Consider the following 17,933-nt stretch of genomic DNA (forward strand, 5'->3'; position numbering starts at 1 on the left):
CTCAGCAAAAGAATGGAGGCAAAGATCGAGAAGATGCAAGAAATGTTTAACAAAAACCTAGAAGAATTAAAGAACAAACAGAGATGAACAATACAATAACTGAAATGAAAAATACACTAGAAGGAATCAGTAGCATGATAAATGAGGCAGAAGAACGGATAAGTGATCTGGAAGACGGAATGGTGGAATTCACTGCTTCAGAACAGTATAAAGAAAAAAGAATGAAAAGAAATGAAGACAGCCTAAGAGACCTCTGGGACAATATTAAACGTAACAACATTCGCATTATACGGGTCCCAGAAGGAGAAGAGAGAGAGAAAGGACCCGAGAAAATGTCTGAAGAGATTATAGTCGAAAACTTCCCTAATATGGGAAAGGAAATAGCCACCCAGGTCCAGGAAGCACAGAGAGTCCCATACAGGATAAACCCAAGGAGAAACACACCGAGACACACAGTAATCAAATTGGCAAAAATTAAAGACAAAGAAAAATTACTGAAAGCAGCAAGGGAAAAACAACAAATAACATACAAGGGAACTCCCATAAAATTAACAGCTGACTTCTCAGCAGAAACTCTATAAGCCAGAAGGGAGTGGTATGACATATTTAAAGTGATGAAAGGGAAGAACCTACAACCAAGATTACTCTACCCGGCAATATTCGATGGAGAAATCAAAAGCTTTACAGACAAGCAAAAGCTAAGAGAATTCAGCACCACCAAACCAGCTTTACAACAAATGCTAAAGGAACTTCTCTAAGTGGGAGACACAAGAGAAGAAAAGGACCTACAAAACAAGCCCAAAACAATTAAGAAAATGGTCATAGGAACATACATATCGATAATTACCTTAAACGTGAATGAATTAAATGCTCCAACCAAAAGACACAGGCTCGCTGAATGGATACAAAAAACAAGACCCATATATATGCTGTCTACAAGAGACCCACTTCAGACCTAGGGACACATACAGACTGAAAGTAAGGGGATGGAAAAAGATATTCCATGCAAATGGAAATCAAAAGAAAGCTGAAGTAGCAATACTCGTATGAGATAAAGTAGACTTTAAAATAAAGAATGTTACAAGAGACAAGGAAGGACTACATAATGATCAAGGAATCAATCCAAAAAGATGATATAACAATTATAAATATATATGCTCCCAACATAGGAGTACCTCAATACATAAGGCAACTGCTAACTGCTATAAAAGAGGAAATCAACAGTAACACAGTAATAGTAGGGAACTTTAACACCTCACTTACACCAAAGAACAGATCATCCAAACAGAAAATTCCTAAGGAAACACAAGCTTTAAATGACACAATAGACCAGATAGATTTAATTGATATTTATAGGACATTCCATCCCAAAACAGCAGATTACACTTTCTTCTCAAGTGCACACAGAACATTCTCTAGGATAGATCACAAATCAGCCTCAGTAAATTTAAGAAAACTGAAATCATATCAAGCATATTTTCTGAACACAACACTATGAGATTAGAAATCAATTACAGGGGAAAAAAACATAAAAAACACAAACACGTGGAGGCTAAATAATACGTTACTAAATAACCAAGAGATCACTGAAGAAATCAAAGAGGAAATCAAAAAATACGTAGAGACAAATGACAATGAAAACATGACGATCCAAAACGTATGGGATGCAGCGAAAGCTGTTCTAAGAGGAAAGTTTATAGCAATACCAGCCTACCTCAAGAAACAAGAAAAATCTCAAACAATCTAACCTTACACCTAAAGGAACTAGAGAAAGAAGAACAAACAAAACCCAAAGTTAGCAGAAGGAAGGAAATCATAAAGATCAGAGAAAAAATAAATGAAATAGAAACAAAGAAAATAACAGCAAAGATCAATAAAACTAAAAGCTGGTTCTTTGGGAAGATAAACAAAATTGATAAACCATTAGCCAGACTCATTAAGAAAAAAAGGGAGAGGACTCAAATCAATAAAATTAGAAATGAAAAAGGAGAAGTTACAACAGACACTGCAGAAATACAAAGCATCCTATGAGACTACTACAAGCAACTCTATGCCAATAAAATGGACAACCTGGAAGAAATGGACAAATTCTTAGAGAGATATAACCTTCCAAGACTGAACCAGGAAGAAATAGAAAATATGAACAGACCAATCACAAGTAATGAAATTGAAACTGTGATTAAAAATCTTCCAACAAACAGAAGTCCAGGACCAGATGGCTTCACAGCTGAATTCTACCAAACATTTAGAGAAGAGCTAACACCCATCCTTCTCAAACTCTTCCAAAAAACTGCAGAGGAAGGAGCACTCCGAAACTCATTCTATGAGGCCACCATCACCCTGATACCAAAACCAGACAAAGACACTAGAAAAAAAGAAAATTATAGACCAATATCACTGATGAATATAGATGCAAAAATCCTCAACAAAATACTAGCAAACAGAATCCAACAACACATTAAAAGGATCATACACCATGATCAAGTGGGATTTATCCCAGGGATGCAAGGATTCTTCAATATATGAAAATCAATCATGTGATACACCATTAACAAATTGAAGAATAAAAACCATATGATCATCTCAATAGATGCAGAAAAAGCTTTTGACAAAATTCAACACCAATTTATAATAAAAAACTCTCCAGAAAGTGGGCATAGAGGGAACCTACCTCAATATAATAAAGGGCACATACGACAAACCCACAGCAAACATCATTCTCAATGGTGAAAACCTGAAAGCATTTCCTCTAAGATCAGGAACAAGACAAGGATGTCCACTCTCACCACTATTATTCAACATAGTTTTGGAAGTCATAGTTGTGGCAATCAGAGAAGAAAAAGAAATAAAAGGAATACAAATTGGAAAAGAAGAAGTAAAACTGTCACTGTTTGCAGATGACATGATACTATACATAGAGAATCCTAAAGATGCCACCAGAAAACTACTAGAGCTAATCAATGAATCTGGTAAAGTTGCAGGATACAAAATTAATGCACAGAAATCTTACACTAATGAGGAAAAATCTGAAAGAGAAATTAAGGAAACACTCCCATCTACCACTGCAACAAAAAGAATAAAATACCTAGGAATAAACCTACCTAGGGAGACAAAGGACCTGTATGCAGAAAACTGTAAGACACTGTTGAAAGAAATTAAAGATCATACAAACAGATGGAGAGATATACCATGTTCTTGGATTGGAAGAATCAATATGGTGAAAACGACTGTACTACCCAAAGCAATCTACAGATTCAATACAATCCCTATCAAATTACCAATGGCATTTTATTCAGAACTAGAACAAAAAATCGTAAAATTTGTATGGAGACACAAAAGATCCCGAATAGCCAAAGCAGTCTTGAGGGAAAAAAAAGGAGCTGGAGGAATCAGACTCCCTGCCTTCAGACTATACTACAAAGCTACAATAATCAAGACAGTATGGTACTGGCAGAAAAAGAGATACAGATCAATGGAACAGGATAGAAAGCCCAGAGATAAACCCACGCACCTATGGTCAACTAATCTATGAGAAAGGAGGCAAGGATATACAATGGAGAAAAGACAGTCTCTTCAATAAGTGGTGCTGGGTAAACTGGACAGCTACATGTAAAAGAAAGAAATTAGAACACTCCTTAACACCATACACAAAAATAAACTCAAAATGGATTAGACACCTAAATGTAAGACTGGACACTATAAAACTCTCAGCGGAAAACGTAGGAAGAACACTCTTTGACATAAGTCACAGCAAGATCTTTTTTGATCCGCCTCCTAGAGTAATGGAAATAAAAAAAAATAATAAACAAATGGGACCTACTGAAACTTAAAAGATTTTGCAAAGCAAAAGAAACTACAAAGACGAAAAGACAACCCTCAAGAATGAGAGAAAATATTTGCAAATGAATCAATGGACAAAGGATTAATCTCGAAAATATATAAACAGCTCATGCAGCTCAATATTATAAAAAGAAACAACCCAATCAACAAGTGGGCAGAAAACCTAAATAGACATTTCTCCAAAGAAGACATACAGATGGCCAAGAAGCACATGAAAAGCTGCTCAACATCACTAATTATTAGAGAAATGCAAATCAAAACTACAATGAGGTATCATCTCACACCAGTTAGAAGGGGCATCATCAGAAAATCTACAAACAACAAATGCTGGAGAGGTTGTGTAGAAAAGGGAACCCTCTTGCACTGCTGGTGGGAATGTCAATTGATACAGCCACTATGGAGAACAGTATAGAGGTTCCTTAAAGAACAAATACAGAATTACCATGTGACCCAGCAATCCTACTACTGGGCATATACCCAGATAAAACCATTAATTCAAAAAGACACATGCACCCCAATGTTCACTGCAGCACTGTTTACAATAGCCAGGTCATGGAAGCAACCTAAATGCGCATTGACAGACGAATGGATAAAGAAGATGTGGTACATATGCACAATGGAATATTACTCAGCCATAAAAAGGAACAAAATTGGGTCATTTGTAGAGATGTGGATGAATCTAGAGACTGTCATACAGAGTGAAGTCAGAAAGAGAAAAACAAATACCATATATTATCGTATATATGTGGAATCTAGAAAAATGGTACAGATCCCGGTTTGCAGGGCAGAAATTGAGACACAGATATAGAGAAGAAATATATGGACACCAAGGGTGGAAAGTGGCAGGGGGGCGGGGTGGTGGTGGTGGTGGGATGAATTGGGAGATTGGGATTGACATGTTTACACTGATGTGGATAAAATTATAAAATTGATGACTAGTAAGAACCTGCTGTAAAAATAAATAAATAAATAAAGCAGTGGTCCTGAACTGGGGGCAGTTTTGGCCCTCAGGGGACACTCAGCAATGCCTGGAGACATTGTTGGTTGTTATGACTAAGGGGAGGATAGGGTGGCCATTGGTATCTAGTGGGTATAGTCCAAGGATGCTACTAAATGTCCTATAATGCATAAGACAGCACCCCTGCCCCCAACAGATAATTATGTGTCAATGTCAGTAAGTGCTGAGGTTGAGAAACCCTGTTGTAAAGATATATATACTCGTAATGGAGAAAGTCAAATTTTAGCATACAAAATTACAAACAGAACAGCCTCCTTGTCATTCCATCTCACTCATGAAAGACAACTTCTAACAGGTTAAACTAGAAAAACAACTCAGTAGTCTATGTCATGGAATCCTCTTTTGTGAAAAGGTTTCTGAATTTCCATACAACGTTCATTAAAAATCAGTTCTTTTTTTTATATTTATTTATTTTATTTTTGGCTGTGTCAGGTCTTAGTTGCGGCGCGCGGGATCTTTCGTTGAGGCACGTGGGATCTTTCGTTGCAGTGCTCGGGTTTCTCTCTAGTTGTGGCATGTGGGTTTTCTCTCTCTAGCTGTGGTTCGCGGGCTCCAGGGTGTGTCAGCTGTAGTTTGCAGCACATGGGCTCTCTTGTTGAGGCCTGTGAGCTCAGTAGTTGTGGCATGCAGGCTTAGTTGTCCCACAGCACGTGGAATCTTAGTTCCCTGACCAGGGATCAAACCTGTGTCCCCTGCACTGCAAGGCGGATTCTTTACCACTGGACCACCAGGGAAGTCCACCAAATCAGTTCTTTTTAAGGTCTAATATCAAATTAATAAAAAATAAATGTCTAATATCAAATTTAAAAAAATCAAAGTAACTCTGGTTACTTTGCTATCCCATAAAGGATCTTTAATTTGGTCATGTATAATGTAAGGCAAACGTGAAGGTATGAATAGCAAGCTATTGCTTTTTTTTGGCTGTGTTGGGTCTTCATTGCTGTGCGTGGGCTTTCTCTAGTTGTGGCGAGCAGGGGCTTCACTGCAGTGGCTTCTCTTCTTGCAGGGCACAGGCTCTAGACACTCAGGCTCAGTAGTTGTGGCACGTAGGCTCAGCAGTTGTGGCTCGAGGGCTTAGCTGTTCTGCGGCATGTGGGATCTTCCCGGCCCAGGGATCGAACCCGTGTCCCCTGCATTGGTAGGTGATTCTTAACCACTGCGCCATGAGGGAAGTCCTACTATTGCTACTTTAGAGTAGAGAAAAGTAAACAGCATATAAGAAATCTTGACCAGGTTAAAACGAGTAAAATCCAAGTGAAGAGATTAAATGGAAGACTGCAATTTCCTGGGATTATGGAATAAAAAAAAATTTTGGATTTTCCAAAATTAAATTAGGTAAAGTAGTTTTACTGAATCTTAAAAATGATATCTGCCAACTGTCAAAAAAAAAAAAAACCCAAGAAACCCATAACGCTATGGTTGTAGAATAAAGCTACTTACTAAAGCAGCAACGTACACTTTGTAGACAGGGTCAGCACAGACCATTGACAAAACGTTGCAGCATGCCTCCACCACATCTCCTGAGACACTGGTCTGGGAAGACCCACTGGCAGCTCCAGCACTTGGGCTGCTCCCGCCGTTGCTCCCGGAATTTCCAGTGCTCTCCCCATTTGCCAACAGCAGAGCCCCACTAACATCATGGGAAAGACGTCTGAGAGCCATCTCTCTTACATTCCAGTTTCTAGAAAATAAGCAGCCAACGAGTTCCATTCCAAATACCTATAATCAGACAAACAAAATGAATTCAATGTGAAGAAAAACTGAAGTGTTTTGAATTAAGTATGATTTTTGGTTACTAAAGGAAAATTGGACATTTCTTAAGTCTTCACCATACTATACAATTTTCAACTGTGTCCGTAAGGACATACTCAAGTTTAACTGGTAATTAGCAAAACTCCTTAACATTTATTAGCTCAAGTAAAACTAAGAGTGAACACCATTAAGTAATTAGATGGATATATATGCATTTCTGTACTCCGGCGCTTACCACAAAACAAAATAAACATATCTGTGAAGAACCTCAAATTTGTATTTGTGTTAAGGTAGTTTACAGGAAAAAAACTGAAGATTAAAAAAAGCCAAATCAAGAAAGGCACTGGGGCAGGTGTTCTAGAGATAAGAGTATTTCTCCTACCAATGATAGAGTAAGTCAAAGGCTCTTATTTGGTTAACTAGAAAAAATATAATGAATGGAGTGGAAAAATCAAGACTAAAGAAAAACACTGTGTTCAAATCAGCAAAGGATAATGAAATACTTAAAGTGCATGTGATTATAGTCATCATTATCACATCTGCAAAGCCAGAGAATCCCTAAAGAAAAGAAAGGGTGCATGGTCTTGACATTATGGACCAGTTAGCCAAAAGTAAACTTAATATCTAAGATAATGTATCATTTGAAAAAGTTCTAAATATTAGGGATGAATAAACACATTTTTGGGGAAAATAAATCATGACTTTATGTGTTCTGTTTTAAAGTGATAGTAAAGGAGAATAAATCAATTAGAGTATAGTGAATTTGTTGTATGCCTGGCACTGTTAAACAGCATATCAATAAGTCTCAATTATGTCTTATATGATATTCCTAATTTAAAAAACTAGGAATATATAGCCTAGGCCAACCTAAAGCTTAAGCAAAACAAACCTGAACCACTGCCTTGAAAAAATGGCATCCAATAGCTCAGTATCAAATTGAGAGTTTTCTTGAGGACTCATGAAGGGGCAGGTGAGGGCCTATGTTAAATACCATTAATGAACTAGATAAAATAAATAATATATTTATTAAGTTTGTAAATTTTATTAGATTCCTATTAGGCTGTTAACATGCTAAGAAAAGAATTCAAAAGCTGCAGGACTATAATGGTCACAAAAAGAAAAAGGAGATAAATCCTTCTGATGTATAAGCTTAATGAGTTATTGTGTCTGTTAACGAATTTAATAGAATTTACCAGATTATCAAAAACATTTTACTTCACTATAATCTGGAGATGTTGTCTGCTTTTGGATTCTACATATGGACTAAGCAGATAACAACAAAGAAAATCATTAGAATCCAACCAACCAACCGAAATTCTGATTAACTAAGGATGAAAAAGTATTTAAGCAGAAGAGAAAGTAAAGGAATGGAAACTGTCCTTACAAATAAAAATTACTAAATCAAGGTAAATACCACATTCTTTTCTTACTCATCCACTCAGCAATTACTGAGTACCTAACATATGCCATGAGAATATGAATAGGAGAAACTGAGTTTAAATAGCAACATTGGAGCAACTTAGCATTAAACGGTTCTAGTGTCTATCCTTGAATAACCTTTCATGTCTGTTAGTTTAGAAAGATGTTTCTAGAGATGGGAGGTGAGATTACAAAGAAATTTTGAAGTTTAAGCTCTATAATAAGTGGCATATTATTAACATCAAAGGTAAAATTAAAATTTTCAATGGAATACGAGTCATGATGGAGGCAAGCAAAAGTACTTTCTTAAATTATAAACAACTGGGGCGACAACTACATTAATTAGTCTTTAAATGTTTCTTTGAGAAATGAAGAATCAGAACTACTTACCTGAATCCATGGCTCAGCTAAATCTTTATAAGCAGGAGGGATCTGCTGAGTTCCATAATGAGTAAGATTAAAATTGCTCTCTTGATTCCTTCGTTGTGATCCAGCCAAGGGATGCTGCTGTGTGGTTTGCTGCTGTGCAGCTCGCAGGGAAGAAGGGGAATCCACAGGGCTTGACAACTCGTGGCTAAATGAAAAATTAACAAAGCTTGCTAAAAATAATTAACAGATTTAAATAACACCTTGAGAGCATTTTTATTCTTTATTAAACATACCCAAATCATTAAGTCATAACTGTTACCTGTAGAAATCATGGGATCTCCACTTAGACCTACAAAGGGGACATATTAAAGGTTCTCTGTTTCTTCTACATTCTTCTGCCCCTGAAAAATTATGGAAAAAAACTTAGAAAAGTATAAACGTTTACCATTAAGTATTTATGTAATAATTGTTCACAATGGCTAGTATAGGATTTATATGGAAGGAACCTCAAAACGTTATATGTTTACCTAAACGCAGGCAAACACGGAAGGTTAAATTATTCTGATGCTTGTAATTGTTGCAAATGCTATTTTATTAAACATGCTATATATAACATGTACTTTGTTTACTGTTTTTCAAAACATTCTGCCCACTTGATAACCTGGTAATGTTATTCCAAAACTTGCTTTGGCGTTACCCTCTCTGGAAGGCCTGCCCAGACCTTCTTCCACCTCCTTCCCTCCATGTGCACCTTCCAGATCAGAACTGTTTCTAATTCTGTGCACGCCTTCCATTACCACGCGTCACACTTTATAACATTTCTTTGCTCATCCCTAAGAGAACCTAAACTCCTACTTGTTGAAAACTTCTTACAGGGCCTATACTTCTTTTCTTCTCTCACCAGTCTCGCTGAAGGCCACGTTAAAATCCTAAATAATATAGTTAGCTGATAGAGTAACCATGTTGAGTAAGCACACTGAGAAAAAGAGCCACATACAAATTGACATGCAATGGTGGTGCAGCTTGTTCCTGCAGCCATCTTCACACACTGTAAGACTTTCTTCATCAAGCATGCCCAACAAGCAAATAGGACACATCTGTTCCTCTTCATCTTTTATACTATAAAGAAGGGGAAACAAAAGCATTAACCACAAAAGAACAGAATTAATGCCATATGCTAAAAACAACTGTGGCTTCTTTAGACTATGAAAAAATTAATTAGAAATTCTTGTTTAGGAGCGTCTTGTATATGAACTATTTGAGAAATATTTCTCTTATTAATATACAGTAATTTTGAATCAGACTCATACCACCACGTATTTATAGGTTGTGGATATGGTTTAACCTTTCCTTGCTATGAATATAATTCAATATATGAACTACAACCATAGAGAGATATGTATCCCCCAAATTCTGTTATTGTACCTTTTGAATAAACAAACTGCTATAAGATTTGACTATGTACAAACATACTACATGCCAACAGTTTCAAGATTTCAAGTATTAGAAGGACTGTAGAACTCATCTATTCCACATCCTTAAGTATGAAGACCCATCTCAGACAATTTTGGTGCATGTATAGTCCAACTTTCCTAGAAACAAGTATGTCACATTTTTAATGCACACAACCTTTCAACTAGACTTCTAGGAAATAAAGAGACATAATAAAGATATATGTGTGAGAATGTTCACTGCAGAACTATTTAGCATAAGGAAAAAATTCAACCAAAGGAACATCAAAAGAAGGTTAAAAAAATGGTACACCCAGACACTATGAAGCCTTTGAAAAGGATCAGAGATCCATAAATGATGACAAAGAAAAATATCCATAATATACCATATGGTGAAAAAAAGCAGATAACCTGACAGAATTCAAACTTGTATAGAATGGTTCCATTTATGGCAAAATTGTAACTTTATTATGTGTATCTGAATTATACTGTATATATTTGACTATTCCTATTATATACAAAGTGAATATAAAATCAGTAAGAAAAATATTAACAACTCAACAGTGAAACAAGCAAAGAAGATAAAAAGGCAGTTGAAATAAAAAAGACCAATAGCCAATAAATGTGAAAACAGAAGTACAAAATAACATGTTAAATTAATAAAGCTCTATCTTATTTTATTTGTCTTTGCGGGGGGAATGGGATAATCTGATTGACAAAAATTAAGTAGGTTGATAACGGCATAGGAAAACAGGCTCTCATATACACTAATGGTGGGAATAAAAAAAAACCCTGAAATTTTTAGAAAGGAATTTGCTAGTATTTCTTAAAATACTAAATGTATATATCCATGACCTAAAAAAACCTATTTTCTAGAATTCTATCCTTCAGAAATATATTAAGTAAACAAAAAATATAAAATTTATTGCATTTAATAGGCCAACAAAAAATTAGGTGTACTAAATGTCCATTAATTATGGCAATGGCAAAATATATTGTGTCACATCCATACAATCTTATATAGCTGAAGTAGTGTATATTTTTTGTATTGAGGAAAATGTTCTTGATATATAAAGTAAAAATTTTTTTTTAATTTAAAAAGCAAGTTGCAGATCAAAATATACATCATGACTATATTGCTTAACAATAGGAAAGATGAGAGAAGTATTGGGGTGTGTGTGTGTCTGCATACCCAGAATGCAGCGAAGAGTTTTATATTCCTTGCTTTATATAATTTTAAAAGATGTATTAAAAACTGTTAACAGTAGTCATTTTGTGTGCAGCCGAGACTGGAGTGGGAGGAGGTTTGTTTCTATTTTACAGATTTTTGTTTGAACCTTCATGATGTGATGAACAGCTTGTAAAATCAATAACAATATTTCCATATATATGCTGTCTACAAGAGACCCACTTCAGACCTAGAGACACATACAGACTGAAAGTAAGGGGATGGAAAAAGATATTCCATGCAAATGGAAACGAAAAGAAAGCTGGAGTAGCAATTCTCATATCAGACAAAATAGACTTTAAAATAAAGACTATTAGAAGAGACAAAGAAGGACACTACATAATGATCAAGGGATCAATCCAAGAAGAAGATATAACAGTTGTAAATATTTATGCACCCAACATAGGAGCACCTCAATACATAAGGCAAATACTAACAGCCATAAAAGGGGAAGTCGACAGTAACACATTCATAGTAGGGGACTTTAACACCCCACTTTCACCCATGGACAGATCATCCAAAATGAAAATAAATACGGAAACACAAGCTTTAAATGATACATTAAACAAGATGGGACTTAATTGATATTTATAGGACACTCCATCCAAAAACAACAGAATACACATTTTTCTCAAGTGCTCATGGAACATTCTCCAGGATAGATCATATCTTGGGTCACAAATCAAGCCTTGGTAAATTTAAGAAAATTGAAATTGTATCAAGTATCTTTTCCAACCACAATGCCATGAGACTAGATATCAATTACAGGAAAAGATCTGTAAAAAATACAAACACATGGAGGCTAAACAATACACTACTTAATAACGAAGTGATCACTGAAGAAATCAAAGAGGAAATCAAAAAATACCTAGAAACAAATGACAATGGAGACACAACGACCCAAAACCTATGGGATGCAGCAAAAGCAGTTCTAAGAAGGAAGTTTATAGCAATACAAGCTTAAGAAACAGGAAACATCTCGAATAAACAACCTAACCTTGCACCTAAAGCAATTAGAGAAAGAAGAACAAAAAAACCCCAAAGTTAGCAGAAGGAAAGAAATCATAAAAATCAGATCAGAAATAAATGAAAAAGAAACGAAGGAAATGATAGCAAAGACCAATAAAACTAAAAGCTGGTTCTTTGAGAAGATAAACAAAATAGATAAACCATTAGCCAGACTCATCAAGAAAAAAAGGGAGAAGACTCAAAGCAATAGAATTAGAAATGAAAAAGGAGAAGTAACAACTGACACTGCAGAAATACAAAAGATCATGAGAGATTACTACAAGCAACTCTATGCCAATAAAATGGACAACCTGGAAGAAATGGACAAATTCTTAGAAATGCACCATCTGCCAAGACTGAATCAGGAAGAAATAGAAAATATGAACAGACCAATCACAAGCACTGAAATTGAAATCTTCCAACAAGCAAAGCCCAGGACCAGATGGCTTCACAGGAGAATTCTATCAAACATTTAGAGAAGAGCTAACACCTATCCTTCTCAAACTCTTCCAAAATATAGCAGAGGGAGGAACACTCCCAAATTCATTCTATGAGGCCACCATCACCTTGATACCAAAACCAAACAAGGATGTCACAAAGAAAGAAAACTATAGGCCAATATCACTGATGAACAAAGATGCAAAAATCCTCAACAAAATACTAGCAAACAGAATCCAACAGCACATTAAAAGGATCATACACCATGATCAAGTGGGGTTTATTCCAGGAATGAAAGGATTCTTCAATACACACAAATCAGTCAATGTGATAAACCATATTAACAAATTGAAGGAGATAAAAGACCATATGATCATCTCAATAGATGCAGAGAAAGCTTTTGACAAAATTCAACACCCATTTATGATAAAAACCCTGCTGAAAGTAGGCATAGCGGGAACTTTCCTCAACATAATAAAGGCCATATATGACAAACCCACAGCCAACATCCTCCTCAATGGTGAAACACTGAAAGCATTTCCACTAAGATCAGGAACAAGACAAGGCTGCCCACTCTCACCACTCTTATTCAACATAGTTTTGGAAGTATTAGCCACAGCAATCAGAGAAGAAAAGGAAATAAAAGGAATCCAAGTCAGAAAAGAAGAAGTAAAGCTGTCACTGTTTGCAGATGACATGATACTATACATAGAGAATCCTAAAGATGCTACCAGAAAACCACTAGAGCTAATCAATGAATTTAGTAAAGTTGCAGGATACAAAATTAATGCACAGAAATCTCTGGCATTCCTATACACTAATGATGAAAAATCTGAAAGTGAAATCAAGAAAACCCTCCCACTTACCACTGTAACAAAAAGAATAAAATATCTAGGAATAAACCTACCTAAGGAGACAAAAGACCTGTATGCAGAAAATTATAAGACACTGATGAAAGAAATTAAACATGATACAAATAGATGGAGAGATATACCATGTTCTTGGATTGGAAGAATCAACATTGTGAAAATGACTCCACTACCCAAAGCAATCTACAGATTCAATGCAATCCCTATCAAACTACCACTGGCATTTTTCACAGAACTAGAACAAAAAATTTCACAATTTGTATGGAAACACAAAAGACCCCAAATAGCCAAAGCAATCTTGAGAACGAAAAACAGAGCTGGAGGACTCAGGCTCCCTGACTTCAGACTATACTACAAAGCTACAGTAATCAAGACAGTATGGTACTGGCACAAAAACAGAAAGATCAGTGTAACAGGATAGAAAGCGCAGAGATAAACCCACGCACAAATGGTCACCTTATCTTTGATAAAGGAGGCAGGAATGTACAGTGGAGAAAGGACAGCCTCTTCAATAAGTGGTGCTGGGCAAAGGTACATGTAAAGGTACCTGGGCACAGGTACATGTAAAGTATGAGATTAGATCACTCCCTAACACCATACACAAAAATAAGCTCAAAATGGGTTAAAGACCTAAATGTAAGGCCAGAAACTATCAAACTCTTAAAGGAAAACATAGGCAGAACACTCTATGACATAAATCACAGCAAGATCCTTTTTGACCCACCTCCTAGAGAAATGGAAATAAAAACAAAAATAAACAAATGGGACCTAATGAAACTTCAAAGCTTTTGCACAGCAAAGGAAACCATAAACAAGACCAAAAGACAACCCTCGGAATGGGAGAAAATATTTGCAAATGAAGCAACTGACAAAGGATTAATTTCCAAAATTTACAAGCAGCTCATGCAGCTCAATAACAAAAAAACAAACAACCCAATCCAAAAATGGGCAGAAGACCTAAACAGACATTTCTCCAAAGAAGATATAGAGACTGCCAACAAACACATGAAAGAATGCTCAACAGCATTAATCATTAGAGAAATGCAAATCAAAACTACAATGAGATATCATCTCACACCAGTCAGAATGGCCATCATCAAAAAATCTAGAAACAATAAATGCTGGAGAGGGTGTGGAGAAAAGGGAACACTCTTGCACTGCTGGTGGGAATGTGAATTGGTACAGCCACTATGGAGAACAGTATGGAGGTTCCTTAAAAAACTACAAATAGAACTACCATATGACCCAGCAATCCCACTACTGGGCATATACCCTGAGAAAACCATAATTCAAAAAGAGTCATGTTCCAAAATGTTCATTGCAGCTCTATTTACAATAGCCCAGAGATGGAAACAACCTATGTGCCCATCATCAGATGAATGGATAAAGATGTGGCACATATACACAATAGAATATTACTCAGCCATAAAAAGAAACGAAATTGAGCTGTTTGTAATGAGGTGGATAGACCTAGAATCTGTCATACAGAGTGAAGTAAGTCAGAAAGAGAAAGACAAATACCGTATGCTAACACATATATATGGAATTTAAGGAAAAAAAAGGTCATGAAGAACGTAGGGGTAAGACAGGAATAAAGACACAGACCTACTAGAGAATGGACTTGAGGATATGGGGAGGGGGAAGGGTAAGCTGTGACAAAGCGAGAGAGAGGCATGGACATATATACACTACCAAACGTAAGGTAGATAGCTAGCAGGAGGCAGCTGCATAGCACAGGGAGATCAGCTCCGCGCTTTGTGATCGCCTGGAGGTGTGGGATAGGGAGGGTGGGAGGGAGGGAGGGAGACGCAAGAGGGAAGAGATATGGGAACATATGTATATGTATAACTGATTCACTTTGTTATAAAGCAGAAACTAACACACCATTGTAAAGCAATTATACCCCAATAAAGATGTTAGAAAAAGAAAAAAAATAAAATAACAATATTTCCATTACAACATAAAGACAAGATTCTGGGGTATTATAAGTAAGCTGCCCAAGATCACAGAACAGTTCGTGGCAAATCTATCATTTGGCTTTAACCTGAGGAGAATATCCCATAACCTACTTATCCCTACAAATTCGTGCTTCTACTAAGCTCAGGCTTTCCCCTGGGCTCAATATTACACTTCTACTATCTTAAGCTATAATTCCTGAAAAACAGGTCTGAGTGACTGACAGCAAATAACAGTTCCCCAAAAAACTTCCCTGAAAGCTGAACAAATATGTCATCAATGTCACGATGTGTGATTCCTGAGCTGAAGCACACTTACTAGTCTCTCTCCCTCCCATTTATCTATCCTGTCTATCTCTTTTCATAATTATGGAGCTATGAGGAGGCGGGAAAAGCTATTAAAATATGCATGTATTAATGACAAAAATTAACGAAACACTGCAGAAATGATTTACACAACAATCTAAAATAAAAATATTAATGGCAAAGATGACCCAAGATCAAATAATTTTTCAAATAATTACACCAAAATTAGCTTATTCAAAAGACTTAAATACAGGAAAAATAAAGTTCCACAATTTAGTCAAATTGTAAGTGCAACTTATTTCTTAAATGCTTTTCTGACTTAAAAATATTCCATTCTGGGGTATTTTCTACCTTTTTTCCAAGTACATATTTTGTAAACATTATTCAGATCATTTATCTATATACATGTACAATTTCATGTTAAGAGATTTATCGTAAAAATTCTACTTATTAAACTCTTCAAGTGGTGGCATAATTTTTCATTGATTAGACAGATCCTAACTTCTTAAGCACCCACTTATTGCTGGACATTTGAGTTGTTTCCACATTTTAAGAAACCGTTAGAAACCTCTTTGTGCCCTCTTTTTTGACATTTCAGATTTTCTTTCTAGCAGTTTCTTCAGAAGTAAAATCACTTGAGTAGAGAACAGGGATTAGCGAACTAAAGGGGGATCAAATTAGTCAAGCTTCTGTAAGTAAAGATTTATTGGAACACAGCCACACCAATTCATTCACATATTGTCTACGGCTACTTCAGCTACAAGGGCAGAGCTGAATAGTTGTGACAGAGACCCAATGACCCTCAAAGCCCGAAGTATTTAAAGTATAAAAATGTCACCTGTCATAATACCACCCATTAATAACCATTAATTTTTTTATTCATTTCAATATTTATGTACCTATAATACCTTTTATATATAAAAAATGGGTTCATGCATGACAGTATTATAATCTGGATTTTATTTCATGCCACTCAGTATTCTTCAAAAGCATAATTCTAATGGCTGCATGAAATACTCATAATATGGGTATATTTTAACCATTCATTTGCTGGATATTTAAGTTGTTCCCAATTTTTCACCATAGTACTGTGAGAAACAGTCATATATGTAAGTCTTGTACATTTCTCAAATTAAAATTTTTTTCTTAAAAAAAAAATACATTTACTGGATCAATGACTATAAACGTTTTAAAAAGTCACATTTATTTTTTTCCAGAAAGGCTATACCACTACATACAGTAAAGCATCTTATAAGAACTGAACTGTCGCATTACAAAGGATCTACTAATTCTGTAAATAAATCTGATATATATATATTTTTTAAATGAGCATTTCCTTAGTTATTAGGTTGCCTGAACAGTTTTCATGTTTGTCAGCACCCTGAAATTGTTCTTTTGTGGAAATTCTCTTCACGTCCTTTGCCAATTTATGTCCTGGACCATAGGTTTCTGTTTGCAGCTTTTATTTTGTTGGTAAGGTTTTGTTAATTATTTTTTATATGCATATTCAATCTGTCCCAATTCTGTTTTTCATTGTTTCTTATATACCATTTAAAATTAATATACTGCAATAAGATCTCCAGATAATTTTTTTAATTAATTTTAGTCTTAAAATATTTATTTTAGACATAAAAATTTGTGATTACATGAAACATTAACCTACTTACCTACACAGTATAATCTTAGGAAGATTACAACTTCTTTGGTTTCCCCCCTTGGATACAAAAAATTCAAATGAATCAATAAAAACCCCAAATTATGGCCAGCCCATATTGAAAGGGTACTTTTTTTCATCTTAGAGAGAGAGACTTTCTATTTTAACTTTGGCCACCTGGTTTAAAGCAGTTATTATTTTTTTCCAAAATAAAAAGCTACAGAAATATCAATCAAAAGGAGAAAGGCTCTAGAAGTTTGGGTAAGGAAGCTTGAGAAGTAAAGCTATTTTTTTCATTTATTTAGAAGAGATAACAGGTAAGAGAAAGAGCCCTGAACTAGAAATCAGGATACTCAGGTTCCAGTTCTGCCTTTGTTCAAATGACCTCTTCTGGCTTTATTTATCACTGAACCATGTAAACTGGAAAATCTCTAATGTCCAAAAAAACTCATAAAATTCTCATTCTAAAATCAATTCATTTAATATAAAATAATAAAATTCAAACATTTACTTTTTCCATAGATGAAAAATCTTCTCTCTCAATTCTTTACTTCATCATGCCCTTGTCCTGATATCATCACTTTCTATTCCTCATGAATTTTGAAGTAGTTACAATACTTAAAAGA

The 17,933-nt window shown here is 35.4% G+C and overlaps 1 protein-coding gene and 1 long non-coding RNA gene across 3 annotated transcripts in view; one reads left to right on the plus strand and one right to left on the minus strand.

Moving 5' to 3' along the window:
* Positions 1 to 17,933, plus strand: part of LOC132423573 (uncharacterized) — a 55,373-nt gene that overhangs the window by 34,616 nt on the left and 2,824 nt on the right. The window lies entirely within an intron of this gene.
* The window catches only part of MAP3K1 (mitogen-activated protein kinase kinase kinase 1), an 81,645-nt gene that overhangs the window by 16,042 nt on the left and 47,670 nt on the right, over positions 1 to 17,933 (minus strand). For both annotated transcript variants that reach the window (XM_060009473.1, XM_060009474.1), the window contains 4 exons: positions 9,396 to 9,517; positions 8,718 to 8,799; positions 8,420 to 8,603; positions 6,299 to 6,577 (listed from right to left, as the gene is read on the minus strand). In XM_060009473.1, coding sequence (XP_059865456.1) covers positions 6,299 to 6,577; positions 8,420 to 8,603; positions 8,718 to 8,799; positions 9,396 to 9,517 — 667 coding nt within the window. The remainder of the gene's footprint in view (positions 1 to 6,298; positions 6,578 to 8,419; positions 8,604 to 8,717; positions 8,800 to 9,395; positions 9,518 to 17,933) is intronic.

The sequence above is a fragment of the Delphinus delphis genome, chromosome 3 (genome assembly GCF_949987515.2).
Source record: "Delphinus delphis chromosome 3, mDelDel1.2, whole genome shotgun sequence".
In the NCBI taxonomy this organism is placed as follows: Eukaryota; Metazoa; Chordata; class Mammalia; order Artiodactyla; family Delphinidae; genus Delphinus; species Delphinus delphis.